This window comes from Mustela nivalis, assembly GCF_964662115.1.
Source record: "Mustela nivalis genome assembly, chromosome: 2".
Taxonomy (NCBI): Eukaryota; Metazoa; Chordata; class Mammalia; order Carnivora; family Mustelidae; genus Mustela; species Mustela nivalis.
Genome location: NC_139021.1, coordinates 40,643,703 through 40,666,154, shown reverse-complemented (window position 1 = coordinate 40,666,154; position 22,452 = coordinate 40,643,703). Strand labels below are relative to the sequence as shown.

The following is a 22,452-nucleotide window of genomic DNA, read 5'->3' as shown; positions in this document are numbered from 1 at the left end:
CAAAAAATCATACCGTTTCTTTGAGAGCATATCGTAAGTAAAAGACCATTTAAGAGGGGTGCCTAGGTGGCTCAGTGGATTAAAGCCTCTGCCTTCGGCTCAGGTCATGATCTCAGGGTCCTGGGATGGAGCTCCACATCAGGCTCTCTGCTCGGCAGGGAACCTGCTTCCCTTGCTCTCTCTCTGCCTGCCTCTATGCCTACTTGTGATCTCTCTCTGTCAAATAAATAAATAAAATCTTAAAAAAAAAAAAAAAGACCATTTAAAAAAATAAGAGGTCTTTAGGTCGAGGTGAGGCAAACGACGATGAAACAAACCTTCACATTTTGGACTGGAAACTAGCAGTCCATGACTGCAGTGGTAAAATAATCAAGTCATCATCAGAAGTGATCTTTGGACCATGCATCTGGACCATCATTAGAAAATTATGGATTGACCTACTGAAAACTCAGGTATAATGCCTGCTGCAAGGCAACATCTTGAGCACTTAGGATTCTATCTTTTGGGATCATGTATACATTTGGGGAGGGGAGGAGGCCTATTTCTCTCAGAGCAAAATGAGAGATTGAGGGGAAATAAAGTGTTCCACTCTCATTTTTATGTGGAGGTTTCAGGTTTCCAGAGAAGAGCTATGTTTCTACTATGGAACACAATCATGATTCCATTGATTTCTATGTAAAGATTGAATAATGATCTTTCTCCTTTCATGATTCCCTTTACAGTTTAAGAGGCTGTTTTTCTTCTCTGCCCATTAGAGCAGGCACATTGGCAATTAAGCCCTTCAGTCACCTTGAGGTGATTATGAAGGAACTATAGGAGGAGTGGGCATCACCTTAAGACTCTTGAGTTGAAAAACAGTGGGCCTCAGTGGCCACTGTATTGTTTCCCAGGAGGTGGAGCTCTTGCAGTAAGGGTCATCTGATAAGGATATTCTGCTATTTGCTGCCCATTACACTGGGTCCTCGCATATCTTGTGGTTTTCAAGGTCCACACATTCTGTTCCTGCTCTGCGTTGATCCGGGTCTTTTCTGGTCTACTGGCAACCTCCACTGTTTGTAACTCCCGGTGCAGTGTTGTTTAAGGGTGAGACATATTTACAGGCAACCAAAGGCATAAAAAGCGTTCCTGGAACTGTGTGTGTGTGTGTGTTTTGTTTTTTTTTTTTTAAGATTTTTATTTATTTATTTGACAGAGAGAAATCACAAGTAGTTGGAGAGGCAGGCAGAGAGAGAGGAGGAGGAAGCAGGCTCCCTGCTGAGCAGAGAGCCCGATGCGGGACTCGATCCCAGGACCCTGGGATCATGACCTGAGCCGAAGGCAGCGGCTTAACCCACTGAGCCACCCAGGCACCCTCCTGGAACTGTTTTTTGCACAGCCCTGAAAAGCGATAGCTTCTCTCCAAATATCCTAACTTGACAAAAGGGCTATTAGGAGAAATTGCTGCCCGCTAAGAATGGGAAGTCCAGAATTACCCGGTGACTTCAGCGAGTTCTGGTGCTCTTTTTCTCTCTCTCTAAAATGAGCATTTTGTCAGTTCCTAAACCTACTTCCGAATACTGTTGGGGGAAAGTTCTGGTGTTTGTCGGAGAATGCCCGACGTAGTAACAAGATCGGGGACACATAGCGCAGTAAGTTGAAACTGTGGTCGGCCGCCGGGGAATATCTAAATGCATCCCGCTCCCCGCATTGATTGACCATGGTATTACTTTTTTTTTTTTTTTTTTAAGATTTTATTTATTTATGGGCGCCTGGGTGGCTCAGTGGGTTAAGATTTTATTTATTTATTTGACAGAGAGATAGAGCGATCACAAGTAAGCAGAGCAGCAGGCAGAGGGAGAGGGAGAAGCAGACTCTTCACTGAGCAGGGAGCCCGATGTGGGACTCGATCCCAGGACCCGGGGATCCCGACCTGAGCCGAAGGCAGCCACTCAACCGACTGAGCCACCCAGGCGCCCCTTACTCTTTCTTTAAATTGTACCAGGAAATGCGACTGTATGTGTTTAACCAGTCCGGGACGTTATAAACACGGAGTGCCCAGTAGAAGCTTCCTTCGTGGAACGCTCGTGTCGTCGAAAGTGGCCCACTAAACCCCAGCGCCAGCCGCGAGCAAGCAGTCCGCCGCCCGGGGGAGCCGCCGAGCGCGCCAGCGCCGAGGGCAGCCGCGAGCCGGGCGCTCCGGCGCTAGCTCGCGCCAGCTTTCTGCCTGATACCTCGCCCGACCTCCGCTTCCTCTCGGTCAAACGGGGCGCGGATGTGGTCTGAGTCTGGAAGATGAAACGGATGATTTTGTCTGAGTCGAGCGACAAACGCCGTGGAACCCCAGCTAGGCGTCCAGCCTTCGGAAGGGCGGGGGGAAGGGGGAGGGTGCGGGCAGCCGGGAGGAGGAGGCGGGGAAGAGGAGGCGGAGAGCGCCGGCCGTGGGCGGGGCCACCCGCGCGGTCGAGTCGTCTTCCTGCCCGCGCAGGCCTGGGCGCGCCAGCAAAACGCTCCGGCCGCCCTCCGCTCCCGGCTCTCTGGTTCCTGGGCCGCCGGGCGGGACGCGGTTGGCCGCGACACCGGAGGGGGGCGGGTCAGGAAGTGGGGGCGCGGCGGCCGGGAGCGGTCTTGGGGCTGTCCAGGGGTTCGGCGACGCGGAGGGCCGGAGACTCCGGGCCGCACGGGACCCGGAGGGTCACCCGGGCCTCCGCGGAGACCATGGCGGAGGAAGAAGGTGAGGGCTCCCGGGTCCAGCGCGCCAGCTGTCGCTCGTGGTCTCGGGAAAGGGAGGCGGGGGCGCGAGGGGCCCAGAGGCCTGGGCTGCGGGCGGTCAGTGGCCGCGGCTGCGCGAGGGGTGGCTGCGTGGGGGGCCGCGAAGGAGCGGAGCGGCGGCGGCGCGGGGACATTTGGGAGCGGAGTGAATGGCCCGAAGTTTTGTCCGCCTCAGTGGGAAGCAAAGGTGGAGCTTAAAGTTGGGAGTGAGGTAGGGAGAGAAGAAGCTGTGTTTGTGTGTTGCGGAGGGAGGGGGGACTCCCCGAGGGGGAGGGCTCCTAGCAGACAGTTAATGGGGTGGGAGGCGCAGTTTGGGTTAGAAGATGGAGGCTTAGGTGCTGGAGTGCATATTTTGAAAGTGATAGTGTTTAACCAAATGCCCTCACTCTGGAGTGCCTTCAGGGGTCTGTGGATCCTGACCAATACAAGGTCCGGGGGTGGGGGGAGCAGCCTCACGCCGAAGGTATGGAAAGAGGCAGGAATTTGGGGTTAACGAGGTAAGATGAATTGGGAGGGGAAACTGAAGAAGGCCAGTTCGTTTACAGGTTAGGGGGAGATGGCAAAGGGCTGAGCGATGTAGGAAGTTTGGGAGGATTAGGAAGCCAGGAGTGCTTTGAGCGTGAAAGTCGCTGGAGAAAGCTTCCCGTGCCCGCCCACGGCCCGTGCTAAGAAAATTAATCTCTTCAGTAATATTTATTCATAGAAAATGATGGGTATGAGAGAAAAATGGGGGAGTTGGAGGAACTTATCAGCTAATGGTAGATATTACAGGAAACATTCATGGCATAATAACTTCATCATTGATACCCGTGCTAGTTTTAGGAACAGATATATATGGTAGTGTGGCTTGACAGAGCAGTTAGATTTTGAATTCTGGTGGGAAAAATAACTTTTTACCTTCTTGAGTGCAGTTGTAAATGTGATCTCATTTAGATTTAAACCATATATATATATATATATATTTTTTTTTAAGATTTTATTTATTTGACAGAGAGAGACACAGTGAGAGAGGGAACACAAGAGGCGGAGTGGGAGAGGGAGAAGTAGGCTTCCTGCCAACCTGCGAGCCCCGATGGGGGTGGGGCTCCAGCCCAGGAACCAGGGACCATGACCTGAGCTGAAGGCAGATGCTTAAGGACTGAGCCACCCTGGCGACCCTAGATTTAAATCTTATTGAACCAAGAATGCAAAGAGGGAATTTCAAGAATGCAGTGGAAAGCAATTTTTTAAAAAGTGTTGTCTGCTCTTTGGTTTGCTGCCTTGTCCCTATGCTCACACTGGTTTCATATTTGACTCCTCTTTCTTGAGTTTTCAGAGTGTTAAAACCTATCTAAAGACACTCTACCTAAAAAGGTCAAAACCAACGCTCTTTTTAGTTGGTAAGGAAGAGTGTAATTCCGTTTGTTACCTTGGTTTTATCTTCTGTTGCAGTAGTTTAAGACATTTCTTTATATTTTTTCTTTTTCTGAGTAGTTGCAAATCTGTGGAGTAAGTTGATAAACTAGCTTGTGTGTTTGCATGAACACTTTTCACGCTTAAGCGAAAGCATGAAAAATTAATAACGCAATACTAAAAGTCTTTAATATTATACATCATGCAAAATGAGAGATTGTTTTAGGAGATTATTGTTACACTTAATTAAATTAGTGTGATGTGGAACTAATTAGAAAGGCCATACCAGGGGCACCTGGGTGGTTCAGTGGGTTGGGCCTCTGCCTTCCGCTCAGGTCATGATCTCATAGTCCTGGGATCAAGCCCCGCATCGGGCTCTCTGCTCAGCAGGGAGCCTGCTTCCTCCTCTCTCTCTGCCTGCCTCCCTGCCTGCTTGTGATCTCTCTCTGTCAAATAAATAAATAAATAAAAATTAAAAAAAAAAAAAAAAAAAAAGGCCATACCAGGGGTGCCTGGGTGGCTCAGTGGGTTAAGCTCTGCCTTTGGGTCCTGGGATTCCAGGGTCCTGGGATCGAGCCCCACATCGGGCTCTCTGCTCAGCGGGGAGCCTGCTTCCTCCTCTCTCTCTGCCTGCTTCTCTGCCTACTTGTGATCTCTGTCTGTCAAATAAAATCTTAAAAAAAAAAAAAAAAGCCATGCCATTTTGTAAAATTTATTGATAATCCAAAAGCAAATATATCTTAATATGGAACAATTAATGTATTGAAGTTTTGTTGAAATATAGTTTCATTTGGCAGCTTTTTAATTCCATAAACATTTGGGTGCCTGCTGTGTTAGGTGCTGGGATATAATGATCAACAATAAATGAGTAATTATAGTCTTATTTATTATAATAATGCTAGTAATAATATTTATAGCAAACATATCTGTGTACTAGGCATGATTCTGAGTGCTTTACACTTATTTGGCACTCTATAAATTTTTTTCAAAATACATATTATCTGGGGCACCTGGGTGGCTCAGTCAGTTAAGCGTCTGCCTTTGGCTCAGGTCACCATTCCAGGGTCCTGGAAGACAGCCCGCCCGGCATCAGGCTCATTGCTCAGCGGGAAGCCTGCTTCTCCCTCTCCCTCTGCCTGCTGTTCCCCCCGCCTATACACATGTGCTCTCTCCCTCTGTCAAATAAATAAATAAAAGCTTAAAAAAAACCCCACAAAATTCATATTATCTTAAAATTAGACTAAATGGTCTATTTTACTTGTATCTAGATATTCCCTATACCCTTTTGCTGATCATTCACATTCACTTGGGTCCTTTTCATTGTCCTGCTGTTACTCCAGGTAAATGATTTTTTGAGAATCTCATCTTGCAAAAAATGTCTTCATTGTTGCAGCAGAGGGTCAGGTTTTTCATACTTACGCTTCTTGAAATAAATGTTAGAGCAGAGAGAAGTGACAGCTTTGAGTAGAGCAGTATTAACACTTCATTTGGAAATTGCTGTGTGTTGTCTGGATGGATATTTGCAGGCCTGTTTGTAGCTCTCCTATGTCATGTGAAGATCACTGGACCAGAGCCTGAAATGGCAGATTATTTTTGTGGCTATGTTATCATTTTCATTTAGTTTGACTTTTTCTTTATAATGCTAAAGATGTAAGAAAGAAAAGGAAACAAATTCTATTCTAGAGTTTTCCTATCACACTGGACATGGATCCTACTTAAAAAAACAAATGGTGCCTGGGTGGCTTAGTTCACTGAGGTGTTGCCTTCTGCTCAGGTCATGATCTCAGGGTTCTAGGATCAAGCAGGGAGTCTGCTTCTTCCTCTCCCTCTGCCCTCCCTTCCTGCTTGTTCTCTCTCTCTCAAATAAAAAAAAAATCTTTAAAAACAAACAAACAAACCAAAACCCCCAGGATACCTGCTCGGTATCTTAAAACGTATACAGTCTTAGAACCAAGAATTTATAGTGTTATAGATCCTTTATAGATAATTCATTTGTATGGCCCTTTATTGTTCCTAATACAGATTCTTAAAAAATGACTTTGTGCATCATTTGGGAATCTGTGCAAAATTTTTGTATGAGCTCTACTGTAAATAGAATCCATTTATATGTACTAAGAATAATTTAATGTTTCTGTAAAGTGATTATTTATGAGGAAAATTTTTAAAAAGGAAAATGATAACTTTTTATAAAGGTTACTTTTTGTGTGATACCCCCTTCCCAGTCTATCTTTATCTTAAATGTGTGCTTTTAGTCTTCCTCTAATAAAAAAGACCTACCTAACCCATTTGTAAACTACCTTAATAGATTTGTTAGCTTGTTTTCTGAAATTATCCATTTAAATTTTCAGAAAAATTTTAATACTGTCAATGTGTTTCTCTTGCAAGTGTAATAACTAAGTAAACTTGGAGTTATATCACCCAGTTACTGTATCCTTCCTCCCATCTCCCATCTCTGATTTCATCTTATTTTTTCCTTCCATTCCCCTGTGTTCATCTCTTTTGTTTCTTAAATTCCACATACAAGTGAAATCATATGATATTTGTCTTTCCCTGACTGACTTATTTTGCTTAGCATAATACCCTGTTATTCCATTCACATCATTGCAAATGGCAAGATTTCTTTCTTTTAATGGTTGAATGATATTCCATTGTGTGTGTATATATATACCGCATCTTCTTTATCCATCCATCAATGGGTATCTGGGCTTTTTCCATATTTTGGCTATTGTAGACATTGCTGTGATAATTATTGGGGTCTATGTGCCCCTAAATCTTCATTTTTGTTGGGTACTTTTAACTTTTGCTTTATTCCAGAGCAAAGTTAAAAGTGTCATGAAAAAGAAATATAGTAATATCTATTAATTGACCCAGATTTATGTGTAGAAATACTGAAAATCTGGGGCATTTGGGTGGCACAGTCAGTTGGGCATTCACCTCTTGGTTGTGATCTAAGGGTCATGGAATTGAGTCATGTTCAACATGGAGTCTGCTTGAGATTCACTGCCAGTCCCCCAATGTGTGTGCACATGTGCTCGCCCTTTCTCTCTCTCTCTCTCTCTCTCTCTGAAATTAAAAAAAAAACAAACCTCGAAATCTGAGGTATGGCTCTTCTAATAATAATGCCATTTTTCTAATCTGTTCCCTGGCTTTAGTACTTAAGTACAAAATAAATGAAAGTATAGAAATGGATGGAATCCACTAAATATACAGTTTGTTAAAATCATGATTCCAGTTTTAAAGACACTTTAGCAAACTTGAATTTGCTTTGAAGCTATTTAAAAATATATACTTTTTGGTGGGGGGGCACCTGGCTGGCTCAGTTGGAAGAACATGTGACTCTTGTTCTCCACAGTCATGAGTTTGAGCCCCACACTGGGTGTAGACATTCTAAAAAATTTAAAAAATATATATATTTGTTTTTCATTTTCCACAATAAACCTAGAATCGTTCATATGATCATCAGCAGCAGGTTTATTCTCCTTTATTGACTCTTCTTTTTAGACTCAATTCATAGCCTAAGGTCATCCCTAAGATAAAAAAGAAAACTCTCCACCACTCTAGTAAGGAGGAAATAAATTCTTGAACCATCTTATAAGCTTGGTAGGACAGTTTGTATCAACAAGACAGTCATAGTCTACCTTATAAAATAATTAATTCTGGGGGCACCTGGGTTGCTCAGTTGGTTAAGCATCTGACTCTTGATCTTAGCTCAGGTATTAATTTCAGGGTCATAAATTCAGCCCCTGTATTGGGCTTCATGATGGGTGTGGAGCCTACTTAAAAATAAAAAGAGGGGGCACTTGGGTGGCTCAGTTGGTTAAGCATTTGCCTTTGGCTCAGGTTATGATCCTGGGGTCCTGGGATTGAGCCCCCCATTGGGCTTCCTGCTTAGTGGGGAGCCTGCTTCTCCCTCTGCTGCTCTTCCTGCTTCTGCTTTTTCTCTTTGTCAAATAAATAAATAAAATATTTTTTTAAAAAAAGATAATTAACTCTAGGAAGGAAAAGTAGTTAGGTTGAATATATAATTTTTAAAAATATTTTTTTTTATTTATTTGACACACAGAGAGAGAAATCACAGCTAGACAGAGAGGTGGGCAGAGAGAGAGGGGGAAGCAGGCTCTCCGCTGAGCAGAGAGCCTGTTGGGGGACTTGATCCCAGCACCCTGAGATCATGACCTGAGCTGAAGGCAGAGGCTTAACCCACTGAGCCACCCGGGTGCCCATATATATAAATTTTTGTTTCATTTGGAATTTAGTTTACTAGTTTGGAGCTACTTTCTGCTTTTTATTTTTTATCAGACATAAAACAATAGTCTAATATTGGGAGATTTTCTGACAGTTTTCTGCATATAGGGATATGCCTATTTCAAATATCTAAATCTATAAGACTACAGTGATAAAACTATATAGCACTGTGAAATTCTGCAGAATTTGCAAGACTTTTTTTTTTTTCATTTTTTCATTTTACTTTATTTATTTTTTTAAGATTTTGTTTATCTGACAGAGAGAGACACAGTGAGAGAGGGAACACAAGTACCGGGAGTGGAAGAGGGAGAAGCAGGCTTCCTGCATGCGGACTCAATCCCAGGATCCTGGGATCATGACCTGAGCCAAGGGCAGATGCCCAACGACTGAGCAGCCCTGGCACCCCTTTGCAGGATTGTTTTAAAAATGAAGTATATCGGGCGCCTGGGTGGCTCAGTGGGTTAAGCCGCTGCCTTCAGCTCAGGTCATGATCTCAGGGTCCTGGGATCGAGTCCCGCATCGGGCTCTCTGCTCAGCAGGGAGCCTGCTTCCTCCTCTCTCTGCCTGCCTCTCTGCCTACTTGTGATCTCTCTCTGTCAAATAAATAAATAAAATCTTAAAAAAAAAAATAAATAAAAATAAAAAAAAAATAAAAATGAAGTATAATTTTATGATCAGTGTATTTGTTATATTCAGATTTAAAAAAATTGTTAATCCTTGAATGATGAGTGTGATACTCAGGTAATTAGAATAATATGCTAATATATTTTTTCAAAATATTTTATTTATTTATTTGATAGACGGACGGAGAGGGAATACAAGTAGGGGGAGTGGGAGAGGGAAAAGCAGGCACCCCGCCAAGCAGGGATTCTGATTTGGGTCTTGATCCCAGGATCCTTGGATCACAACCTGAGCCCAAGGCAGATGCTTAACAACTGAGCCACCCTGGCACCCCTATGTTAATATGTTAAATAACATCTTGTTCCCTAGTCATTCTGGAAGGAGGTTTACTTATTTTGGGATATTTTGAAAATAACATTATTAGAGCTTGTTGATTTATCAGTAGGACTCTGAAGGCACAGGTGGAAGGCAGAACCTAAATTTCTTTCTGTATGAAAGACAGACTGTCTAAATGAATAATTTATTTAATTGTGAAGAAGGTTAATCTTTGATACTAAAAGGTCTCTGTGTGATTTTTGCCTTAGTATAATAAAAGTGGATTAGTTTGGGTTATAGATTAGAACAACGTGGTACACATTTTGCAATAACATCTTAAATTTTTTAAGGACCAACAGTAGAACTGCGCCAAAGAAAAAAGCTGAAGTCTTCAGAAAATAAGGAATCTGTCAAAGAAGAGAAAATCAGTGACACTCCAATTCCTGAAAGAGCTCCAAAACGTAAGTTAGATAAATTTGGAGTTTTTGTGCTACCATAAAAATGGCTTTTTGTATGCTAGGTATTATATTTTATATTAATATTTTAAATGCGTATACCTGTTTTGAGATTAATTACATGGTATTATCAGTCAGCTTTGGTTTTGCTGTAAAACAAACCCTAAATCTCACTGGTTTACAAAAAATGCTTATTTCTGACTAATGTTTCATGTGGCTTCAGGTTGGCTGGTGTAGCTTCATGTGTCGTGAAGGAACAGCCCCTAGTTGAAATTTTTTTTTTAAGACAGAGGAAAAGAACAGGAGAATAGGCAGAGTCATGCAATGTCTCTTAAATTTTCTGCTGAACTGACACTCAGTCACTTGTACTCAGATTCTATCTGTGACCCAAGGAAGCATATAAACAGTCCAGACAGTGAAATTGAGAAGTATACCCTGATTACAGGGAGGCATTGCAAGTCACATGGTAGTGGGGAGAGAGATCAATAATCTTTTTGTAAGAAAGGACAAAATAAGTGGGAATAATAATATAACTCTCTACCACATTCTTTCCTTTTGGTCATAAATATTTACTTTTCTCCCTCAACCAAAGTACACTCACTACCTCTCTGACCCCAAGGAAGATACTCAGTCTTACTAGTTCTGGAAGCAGTCTTGAGGCCAAAGGTCGTCCTATCTACATCAGGGCCAGGTATGAATCATTCTGGTCCATATATCTATGAATTAAAAAGGTAAGTTATGTGCTCTGTGTGAGGGGTTTCCAAGACCACCCCTATGTTTGGTGATTAGTGAGAAGGACTCATAGGTCTCAGAATAGTTATAGCTATGATTTATTATAGTAAACAGCTAAAAGAAAATCAGCAAAAGGAAAAGGCCTAGGGCTAAAGTCTGTAAGAACTAGGCTTAAGCTTCACTGATTATTTTACTAATGGATTCACACAGGTTGTGCTTAACTCCTTCAGCATCAAATTGGGACATTTGTCAAGTTTTGTCTACCAGGAAAGCTTATTAATGACTGCATGGAGTTTTTTTGTTTGTTTGTTTGTTTGTTTGTTTGTTTTTTTAAAGATTTTATTTATTCATTTAGTGAGAGAGCATGAGCAGGCGGAGATGCAGAGGGAGAGGGAGACTGAGAAGTAGACTCCCCACTGAGTCTACACCCCAATGCAGGGCTTCATCCTAGTATGCTGAGATCATGACATGAGCTGAAGGCAGAGACTGAACCATCTGAGCCACCCAGGCACCCCTGCACAGAGTTGTTTGTTTATTTTTTTTCCTTAAGATTTTATTTATTTATTTGACAGACAGAGATCACAAGTAGGCAGAGAGGTTGGCAGAGAGAGAGGAGGAAGCAGGCTCCCTGCTCAGCAGAGAGCCTGATGCGGGGTTTGATCCCAGGACCCTGAGACCATGACCTGAGCTGAAGGCAGAGGCTTTAACCCGCTGAGCGACCTAGGCACCCCCTGCACAGAGTTTTTATTGGTGGCTGGTCATGTACCCTTTACCTACCACAAACCAAAACTGGATTTCCAGAAGGAAAGTAGCGAGCATAAACCATTTGTACAAATAGGTCAGGTACAGTAAACTAACTGGTAAGAGAATGGTGGGAACCTTTCTGAAGTCCAAATTTCCAGATTCCAACAAAGGCCCTACCTTGCAAGCAGGCCTTTCTCCATAAGGCAGTTGCAGGGCTGTTATGTTAGCTTTTCTGCACATGTCCCCCTCCCAGGATATATTGTTGGACAGGGACAGGATAAGCAAAATAAAGGCATTCCATGCTTCCATTCAGAAAGAAGAAGAGTGAGAGAGAGATCAGTCACTGGTCCATAGCAGTTACGAAATTTCATAACTGCTATGGATAAATATGAGGGCTCCTTATCCCGGGTAGGGATGTTTCTTTATTAAGCCCTAGTTGTTTTCCTTGGAAGTAGCTTCCCAGTTCAGTGTTCTCTGTGGTCCTTGACTCCACCCTCTGGAGGTCCTTCCTTTTCTATTAAACTACTGAACTGTGTATGAAGATGGCTCTGGAGAACATGCTGTCCTTAGAGGCTGAAAGCCTTCGCATGCTTCCCGCTGAGTAGAGAGTTGAAAGCCTATTTTTAAAAAAAAAAAGTTTTAAATTTTTTGAGGATTTTATTTTTTAGAGAGAGAAAAAGAGGGCAGACAAGTAGGGGGAGCAGCAGGCAGAGGGAGAAGCAGGCTCTTGCTGAGCAAAGAGCATGATGTTGTACTTGATCCCAGAATCCTGGGCCAAAGGTAGATACTTAACTGACTGAGCCAACCAGACGCCCCTGAAGGCCCATTTATATATATATATTTCTCAAGTAAGATAAAGGCAGTAGATCATCTGTAGAGCTAGTTCAGGGGCTAGCAGCAAGGAAATTTTTTTGGAAGCTAGAAAAACAATAATCCATATTATGCAGTGATAAAACATTTTATGAAACCATTTCTTATGAATTTGTTGCAATTTTTATACTACTTTTTTTTATTATTTTAGGTAACAAGATTGTAAAATAGGATGTTACTAGAGTGCCTTGGTTATCAGCTACATTTGATTACATCTCTTTGATTAAAGAAATGAATTTAGAACAGAATTATCCTATTTGCAAGCAGGAAAATAGAGGATCCAGAATTTCTAGTGTTGAGTTAGAACTGTCTATTTTAGCTAGCAAAATCCAGAAAATTGAGAAATACCTTGAGCAATAAAGGTGAATGACTAGGATGAATCCTCAGGGCAAGGCTGTCGCAGAGTTTGTTAAAATATATGGATGGATGAAGATATTTCCTAGTAAATCTTTTCAGTTGGACAAAGTATTCAGGGAAAATAACACAGCGTGTGGTTCCACAGTAGCCTAATAAGCTCAAAATACATGTATTTAAACCTTTTCCGAGACTCATCTAGGAAAAAAATTATAAGTACAATAGTCCTTCCTATCCAGTAGTTTCACTTTCCATTATTTCAGTTTTCTGTGTTCACCACAGTTTAGAAGCAGATAATCCCATGTTCTGACGTGTTGTCAGAAAGTTAATAGTAGTGTAACACTACCTCAGGATACCTATGCCATTTTCCTCACTTCATCTCATCACGTGGGTGTTTATCATGTCCCATCATCACAAGGTAGGGTGAGTACAATACAATAAGATATTTTGAGAGCCAAAGACCATGTTCCCGTGACTTTTATTACAACATATTGTTATAGTTGTATTTTATTATTAGTTATTGTTAATCTCACTGTGTCTAACTTTATAAATTAAACTTTATCACAGTTACATATGCATCAGAAAAGCATAGTATAACTAGGGTTCAGTACTATCCACAGTTCCAGTCACCCATTAAGGATTTTGGAACGTTATGCCTTGCACACAAGGCAGGGGAGGACTTCTGTATAGTTGTTGGAACAAAGAGCTGACTAGAATCAAGTACGTAAAAAAGCTGACAAGATTGTTCTTTACAAAAAAAAAAAAAAAAGATTGTTCTTTACAAAAACAAGTGATTTGCTTTTTAAAAATTAAGGTACAGGCATACCTCCTTTTATTGTGCTTCACTTTATTGTGCTTTGCAGATTTTTTTTTTTTTTTAATGAGTTGTAGGTTAGTGGCAACACTATCTTTTTTTTTTTTTTTTTTTTTTTTTTTATTTATTTGATAGAGAGAGATCACAAGTAGGCAGAGAGGCAGGCAGAAAGAGAGAGAGGGAAGCAGGCTCCCTGCTGAGCAGAGAGCCCGATGCGGGCCTCAATCCCAGGACCCTGAGATCATGACCTGAGCCGAAGGCAGCGGCTTAACCCACTGAGCCACCCAGGCGCCCGTGGCAACACTATCTTGAGCAAGTCTGACAGCACCATTTCCAACCCCATTTGCTCATTTCCTGTTTCTGTGTCATATTTTGGTAATTCTCGTAGTAGTTCACACTTTATCATTATATATTGTAGTGATCTGTGGTCAGTAATTATGACTTAATGATAGCTCAGGTGATGGTTAGTATATTTTAGCAATGAACTGTTTATTAAAATATGTATTTTTTTTAAAGACATAATGCTAGTGTAGTGTAAACTTAACATTTATATAATTAGGAAACCAAAAAATTCACTTAGTACGCTTATGGCAATATCTGCTTGATTGCAGTAGTCTGGAACTGAGCCTGTACCATCTCTGAGGTATACTTCTATAATTAGCTTATAGTAAAAATGCACAGACTCTTAGGCATTTCATTAAATGAGTTTTGACACAGGAGTACAGTTGAAACATGATACAGAACATTTCCATTAACCCGGAAAGTTTCTTTGTACCCCCTTCCAGATTTTCCCTATTCCTCCCCACCCCTGAATACAATCACTCTTTTTTTTTTTTTTAAGATTTATTTCTTTATTTATTTGACAGACAGAGACCACAGACATATTTATTTATTTGACAGAGATGACAGAGAGGCAGGCAGAGAGAGGGAAAGGGAAGCAGGTTCCTTGCTGAGCAGAGAGCCCGATGTGGGGTTCAGTCCCAGGACCCTGAGATCATGACCTGAGCTGAAGGCAGAGGCTTTAACCCACTGAGCCACCCAGGTGCCCCTAACCACTCTTTTTTTAAAAAGACTTTATTTATTCATTTATGCAAGAGAAGGAGCAGCAGCAGGCAGAGGGAGAAGCAGGCTCCCCACTGAACAGGATGTAGGACTCAATCCCATACTGTGTGATCTGAAAGCAGCCACTTAACCTACTGAGCCACCCAGGTGTCCCAGTAACCACTCTTCTTATTAATTAGTTTTGCATGTTGTAGAATTTCCGGTAAATGGAATTGTATAACATGTATGCTTTTGTGTCTGGATTTTTTCACTTAGCTCGGCTAAATGAATCATTTTGAGATTCATTCATGTTGGTATAATTTTTTATCTATTCTGTTCTTGTTGGACATTTGAGTAATTTTCAGTATTTATTTATTTATTTTTTATTTTATTTTAAGATTTAATTTATTTAATTGACAGAGAGACAGTGGGAGAGGCAACATAAGCAGGGGGTATGGGAGAGGGAGAAGCAGGCTCTTTGCTGAGCAGGGAGCCTGGTGTGGGACTTGTTCCCAGGACCCTGGAATCATGACCTGAGCTGAAGGCAGACGCTTAATGACTGAGCCACCCAGGTGCCCTAATTTTCAGTATTTAGCTATTAAGAATAAGGCTTCTGTGAACACAGTTCTACAGATCTTTTTGTGGGCATTTGTTTTTTTATTTCTGTTAAGTGAATATCGAAGAGAATTGCCTGCTAAGCTTTTAGGAGAGATGTACCGTTAAAAGAACTATCAGCCTAGATTAAAAAGGATATAACTATCCAGGTCTTAAAATGATACATACATGCAGGAAACAAGCTAAATAAGCTGTTCCTAAGGTGTCTTTCTTGAGAAGGAGTGAGTGGTTTGCCTTTGGAGTGAAGTGAATATTTGTGACAAATGGGACAGACCCTGATAGACTCTTTTATTTGCAAGTATTTTCTCCTTTCCCTAAAGTGAATTATCCATTTATTCCCATTGCCATGTCATTTGGAGTGCATCTCTGAGGCAGTGTATACTTTGCTCCCTCATTGTCAGGCTTACTGATGTGACTCACCTGGACCAATGGACTGTCTGTGGAAGTAGCATGTTCTAGTTTTGACCAGAAACTGTAAGAGGCATTATATTCTCTGCCTGTTTTCCTGCCTTTTTTTAAAAAATTTTTTTTTAAGATTTTATTTATTCAGGGGATGCCTGGGTGGCTCAGTGGGTTAAAGCCTCTGCCTTCGGCTCAGGTCATGATCCCAGGGTCCTGGGATTAAGTCAGGCTTTCTGCTCCCCAGGGAGCCTGCTTCCCTTCTCTCTCTGTCTGCCTCTCTGCCTACTTGAGATCTCTGTCTGTCAAATAAATAAATAAAATCTTAAAAAAAAAGAAAAGATTTTATTTATTCATTTAACTGAAAGAGAGAGAGAGAGAGAGCCGAAGCAAGGGGAGTGGCAGGCAGAGGGAGAGAGAGAAGCAGGCTCCCCACAGAGCAGGGAGCCTGATGTGGGGCTCCATCCCAGGACCCTGGGATTACGACCTAAGCTGAAGGCAGATGCTTAAATGAATGACTGGGCCATCCAGGCGTCCAGTTCTCCTGCTCTTACCCTCTTTCATGAGAATAGCTACTGACCCCAATCTGGGACTCTGAAGAAGATACAAAAAGAGCCACAGCTAATCTAAAGTGTGGAATTGGGTGAAGAGTCACTATGGGCCCCAAACCCACAAGTAGCATAAGTGAGAAATAAACCTGTATTTTGTAAGCCACTAGTGGTTTGGGGTAATTTTTTTTTTTTTAAATCATAGAAAAGCTTACTAATAGAGTGGTCATTTAAAACATTTTGGAAAATACAAGAAAGATAATTAAACAATCTAGAGCTAACTACTGTAAAATAGTATTTTCCCCCTGAATACAAAAACATATTTTTTTATTTCTAGAGATGTGGAAAATAGAGAAATGTGTTATAAAATAAAATGTATAAATAATTCCAGTAGATAGAACAAAAGTTTTGGCAAGTTTTACTTACATTTTTTTCAGTGCCCTTATACTTTTCTTTTCTTTTTTTTTTCCTTTTTGTGAAATGGAATCCTACATTTCTTTTCCTAATATGTCCTTAACTTTTTCCTTTGCTTTAAATGTTACCTAACTATGCCCTGTATTGTTGATACTGATATTTATTTAGTGCTCTTTTTTTCTTATTCCATATTTGACTCTTCACAATAAACTTTGAAAACACCATATTTAGTATTAAGGTAAGGCATTTATATGTAGGATTTGGTTTACATACTTTTTGTAATAACCCCTGACAATTAGGATTAACTTGCCATTATCTAAAGAATTAATGAGCAAAAAATTATTCCAGAGAATTAATGGGGGAAAAAAACCAAACAAACCAGGACACATGTTCGGATACTTTGAAGCACCTTTGCCAAACTGCCACCATTGATGTTTTTTACCAGCTTTTTATAGCTCATATTGTGTTAACATTGCTTTAATTAACTATCTTATATATTTTTGCATGTATACTTCTGTATCTCAACAATAGTAGTATTTGCTGAGCTCTTACTATGTGCCAGGCCATGCTTTTGAAAGCAGTAATTTTAAAACAATTGTATCGTACTGATACTAATATTTGATTTATTGGGTAGTGTTTTTCAAGCATTTTCAATGTAATTCTTACTGACTTAGTCATATCTAACTGCTTTGTCTACTAATGTCTCTAAGTGTTCCATGAAAACTAATATTTATTAAATAATATTTTGAAAATGGCTTAGATTTTAGTTTAGCTAACCTCATAAATCAGCAAGTTGAGTTTTATAGATCATTCAGTAATCAAACATTGGGCTTTGGGGCCTTAGGCCTGTGCTTGTTATACCTAATAGCTAGAGTAGAGCAGGATTAAATCATCCTGTGCGTAGAAAATTCACATGTGTCTTATGTTATTCATCAAGAAATAGTTACATATACATAATAGTTGCATATGATGTTTTAAATATATAAACAATTAAAAATGATTGAATTACATATATTTTAAATGGCTGTAATCTATAGTATGTAAATTATTCCTCAGTAAAGAAAAAAATTCATTGATAGGAAATGCTATTGATAGTAATTCTGAATGAACCTGTATTTTTTTCTTTAGATGTTTGGTAGTACATACCTTTTATTATTTTCCTTGAGTAGTAGGCTTTAATTTTTGAAATCTTTTTTGGTTTATAGAACTGGACAGATAGTGCAGAGTTCCCTTCTTACACCCTCCTTCTGCCCACACATAGAATTTCCCCTTTTATTAACATTTTGTATTAGTATGGTATTTTTGGTACACTTAAGGAACCAGTATTAATACACTATTTTTATTTTTTATTTTTTTATTAACATATACTATATTATTTTCCCAGGGGTTCAGGTCTATGAATCATCAGGCTTACACAGCACTCACCATAGCACATACCCTCCCCAATGTCCACATACCCTCCCCAAGGTCCCTACCCCGCTACCCTCCAGCAACCCTCAGTTTGTTTCGTGAGATTGAGTCTCTTATGGATTGTCTCCCTCGCAACCCATGTATTTTCATTTTTTCCCTCCCTAACCCCCATGACCCCCCAACCTGCCTCTCAAATTCCTCATATCAGAGAGATCATATGATAGTTGTCTTTTTCTGATTGACTTATTTCACTTAGCATAATACCCTCTATTTCTATCCATGTAATTGCAAATGGCAAGATTTTGTATCTCTTGATGGCTGCATAGTATACATAGTATACATATTACATAATACACTATTTTTAAAAAAGATCCATACTTTATTCAGATTTGCTTAATTACCAAATGTCCTTTTGCTGTTCCAGGATCCCACATGACATTTAGTCAGCATGTCTCCTTAGACTCTTTTGGGTGTGGCAGTTTTTAAGGTTTTCCTTGTTTTCGGTGACCTTGACAGTTCCGAGGAATACTGGTCAGGTATATTTAGCATGTCTTTCTTTTGAAATTTGTCTGCTGTTTTTCTCATTAGACTGGGGATGTAGGTTTTGGGGAGGAAGAACACAGTTAGAATGCCATTTTCCTCACATCAAGGGTATATACTACCTTTTAATTACTTTTTAAAAATAGAAGTGGATTAATATAAATATCATCTACATCTGATTACTTTTAATATGCTTTTTCAGATGTATTATTTCAGCGCTTTGCAAAGATTTTCATTGGCTGTCTTGCAGCAGTTACTAGTGGTATGATGTATGCTCTCTATTTATCAGCATACCATGAACGGAAATTCTGGTTTTCCAACAGGCAGGTAAGAAGAAAGAATTTTGAGCATATGGAAGTTGTTTGAGTATTTAACTTTAATCTAAATAATATATTTTTCAGGGAGCCAAACTGTATGTGTAAGTATGACAAGTGCTTTCTTATGTACAGTCATTAGACACAAAATGGTGTAGGAGCTATTTTGAGAACACAGTCAAAACATCAACCTTGAAAAATGTAATACAATGTATTTCCAGGCCATGGAATAAAAACTATGAGGATGCTTTTTATTTATTGTGCTACTAATCTATCAGGGGCTTTTAATGACAGTGAAATGTTACCAAGTTTAGTCATACTTTTACTAGTTTTGGTAGTTTACATTTCAAAAACATTTCAGTAGTAAAATATTTTAATTTTTAGATTACATGATTAGAAAGTTTTGGGGGTATGGAAATGATTAACATACATGACAGTATTTATTAAGATGTCTCTACATATTAGTATGTTTAATGTCTGGTTTTAAATCATGTGTATTCCACAGACCCTTTAGTCACTGTAGTTACTTACATAACTCATAATTTTGCCTTTGAGTAAATTTGTTCTCAGACTTTCCTTCACAATCAGATATACTTTTCATGGATTGATAAGGTTCACAGAGTTACCACTTGACTCTAAAGAGTTTTGTTTTCTTTTTTAGTCCAAACTGTTTTGTTGTTGTTCTTATTTTTGAGCAGCCATTGATTGACCTCATCCCACCAAAACATTTAGCTGAATAATTGCCTGTATTGATTTGACAAAAGCTATTACTGTAGCATATCCTATTTCCTTGATAATACTGGATGTACAATAGAACCATCTGATGAGCTTTTAAAAAGTTCACATATTCTTAGGTGGGGTAGCGGGAAGTATCTAGGATCAGTGTTTTAAAATATGTCCAAGCAGGGGTGCCTGGGTGGCTCAGTGGGTTAAGCCTCTGCCTTCGGCTCAGGTCATGATCCTGAGGTCCTGGGATCGAGCCCCGCATCGGGCTCTCTGCTCAGCAGGGAGCCTGCTTCCCTTCCTCTCTCTCTGCCTGCCTCTCTGCCTGCTTGTGCTCTCTCTCTCTGTCAAATAAATAAATAAAAATCTTAAAAAAAAAAAAAAATATGTCCAAGCAATTCTGTTGGGTAAGCAGTATTGAGAACAACCAAAGATTTGAAAATATAGAAGGCATACATCAAAAAATACTGTGTTTTTTATAAGACTGTATGATTTAGGAACATTGACTTTACCTGGGAGCTTTTTTAGATTTGCAGATTCTCAGGCCCCACTTTAGAATCAAAATCTAATCGGAGATCTTTTTTTTTTTTTTTAAGATTTTTTTATTTAGCAGAGAGGTAGTGACAGAGCACAAGCATGCAGAGTGGTGAGGGAGAGGGAGAAGCAGGCTTTCCACTGAGCAGGGAGCCCGATGTAGTGCTCGATTCCAGGACCCCAGGATCATGACCCAAGCCGAAGGCAGCCACTTAACCCACAGAGCCACCCAGTTGCCGCTAATTAGAGATCTTTTAATAAGATGTCTGAAACTCGTATGCACATTAAATTTGAGAAGCAGTGATCCAAAGTTTATATCTTTGAAATCTTAGAAACAAATCTGTTTCCATTCATAAAGAATCATTTTAAGGAAATTTACCTGATTTTTGTTGTTAAGGAAATTTATTTTGATCAATAAGTTCTAAATGGGGAAAAAAGTCACTGGTCAAATAGATCTAGAAAAAGTCTCCTCCTAGAGATTCACAGTTGCATAAGACATACTGATACTCTAGGAAGTCTTAAAGAAACCCGTTTTCTTGAATGCTGCCTTTGCACAACTTATTTAACTATAGAACTCTTTATGTGGGTAAGAACTCTTTAAATGGGTAATACCCATTTATATCTCAGGAAATTCTGTTAGCCAAACTTAGGAAAAACTGCTCTGATACCTTTTACATTAATTGATAAATGTTATGCATGAAAATAAAAGAGTTTCATTTTCAGAGACTATAGATTTACAAAAGCTTGATTTATCATGAAATGTGCAAGGTTTTTCATGGTTTTTGAATTACCTATATTGCCCAATTTTTTAATAATAATTTTTTAAAAGGTTTATTTTTAGAGAGCAAGAGAGAACATGAGTTGGGTGGTGGGGCAAGGGTGAGAATCACAGACTCCCTACTGAGCGTGGAGTCTGATGTGGAGCTGGGCTTAGTCTCACGACCCTAATAGGTCATGAGCCTTCTCATGACCCCTTAGGTCATGATCTCTCAGGAGATCATCTCATGACCCCTCAGGTCATGCTCAGGACCTGGGCTGAAATCGAGAGTCAGACGCTTAACTGACCAAGCCACTCAGGCACACTGTATAACTCAATTTTAGGAACTTGAGATTTGCCTCTGTGTCTGGAATTTCTTTTGAAAAGCACTGATTAGGTGTTCTTGCTATAGAAAAGAGTTAAGGGCTTATTGTTCTAGATATTTAAGGAAATAGAAAAGCAATAGAAAATACTGATTTCTTCTTAAATTTTTTTTTTTTTATTATGGACTTTAACACTTCAACCATTTTTTTTTAGGATTTTATTTATTTATTTGATAGACAGAGATCTCAAGTAGGCAGAGAGGCAGGCAGAGAGAGAGACAGGAGGAAGCAGGCTCTCTGCCGAGCAGAGAGCCCGATGCGGGGCTCGATCCCAGGACCCCAGGACCATGACCTGAGCCGAAGGCAGAGGGTCCAACCGACTGAGCCACCCAGGCGCCCCTCAACCATCATTTTTTATTACCTGCCTTACTATTCTTGCTGTCCTTAGAGCATTTTTTCTGGTTTTTCTTCTAGATTTTCCTTATATATAATAAGGTAAATGCCTTATGAGCTACAATCCATTTTAAACCTTAGGTGTTTCTTTCTTTCTTTCTTTTTTTTTAAAGATTGGTTTATTTGAGAGAGAGCATGTGAGCAGGGAGAAGGGCAAAGAGAGCAGAAGAGAATCTGAAGCAGACTCTGCTGAGCACAGAGCCTGATGCAGGGCTTAGTCTCAGGATTCTGAGATCACGACGCAAGCCCAAATCAAGAGTTGGACACTTAACTGACTGAGTTACTCAGGTGCCCCAAACCTTAGGTGTTTAATTAAAATAATTGTCAGATTATTGAAAAGTTTAACTCCTTAATGTGGCCACTAGTGATTAAAGAAAAATTCAAGCATGTTTCTTTGAATAAAAGGATAAATAAATAGCATTAATTTAGAAGATGAAGAGAAAGAAGATTGCAGGTGAAATTTAGGATACTGGTATTTAAGTAATCATTTCATTTTCTTTTAGGAACTTGAACGAGAAATCACATTTCAAGGTGACAGTGCCATTTATTACTCTTATTATAAAGATATGTTAAAAGCGCCCTCATTTGAAAGAGGTATGATAACCACATTTGTTTTGTTTGTTTGTTTGTTTGTTTTTTAAACTGTACCAACATGGGGCTTAAGCCCAGGACCCTGAGGTCAAAAGTCGCATGTTCTACCGATTGAATCAGCTGCATACCCCCCACATTTGTTTGTTTGTTTGTTTGTTTGTTTGTTTGTTTTTAAAGATTTTATTTTATTTGAGAGAGAGAGAGCACAGGACGGGAGTGGGTCGGAGGGAGAGGCAGACTTCCCTGCTGAGCAGAGGGTACGATTTCTGGACTCCATCCTGGGACTCCAGGGCCATGACCTGAGCTGAAGGCAGTCACTTAACCAGCTGAGCAACTCAGGTGCATATATATATATATATATATATATATATATATAAATTTTTTTTTTAAGATTTTATTTATTTATTTGACAGAAATCACAAGTAGACGGAGAGGCAGGCAGAGAGAGAGAGAGAGAGAAGCAGGCTCCCTGCTGAGCAAAGAGCCCGATGCAGGACTTG

At 40.1% G+C, this 22,452-nt stretch overlaps 1 protein-coding gene across 4 annotated transcripts in view; it reads left to right on the top strand.

The window, feature by feature from the left end:
* Window positions 1–1,795: 1,795 nt before the first annotated feature.
* DPY19L4 (dpy-19 like 4) overlaps window positions 1,796–22,452 on the top strand; it is a 72,941-nt gene continuing 52,284 nt past the window's right edge. For 2 of the 4 annotated variants that reach the window (XM_082722815.1, XM_082722814.1), the window contains exons 1-4: window positions 1,796–2,710; window positions 9,672–9,782; window positions 18,460–18,584; window positions 21,865–21,955. In XM_082722815.1, coding sequence (XP_082578941.1) covers window positions 2,272–2,710; window positions 9,672–9,782; window positions 18,460–18,584; window positions 21,865–21,955 — 766 coding nt within the window. In that variant the 5' untranslated portion in view covers window positions 1,796–2,271. The remainder of the gene's footprint in view (window positions 2,711–9,671; window positions 9,783–18,459; window positions 18,585–21,864; window positions 21,956–22,452) is intronic. The other 2 variants (XM_082722813.1, XM_082722812.1) reach the window with 1 other exon arrangement.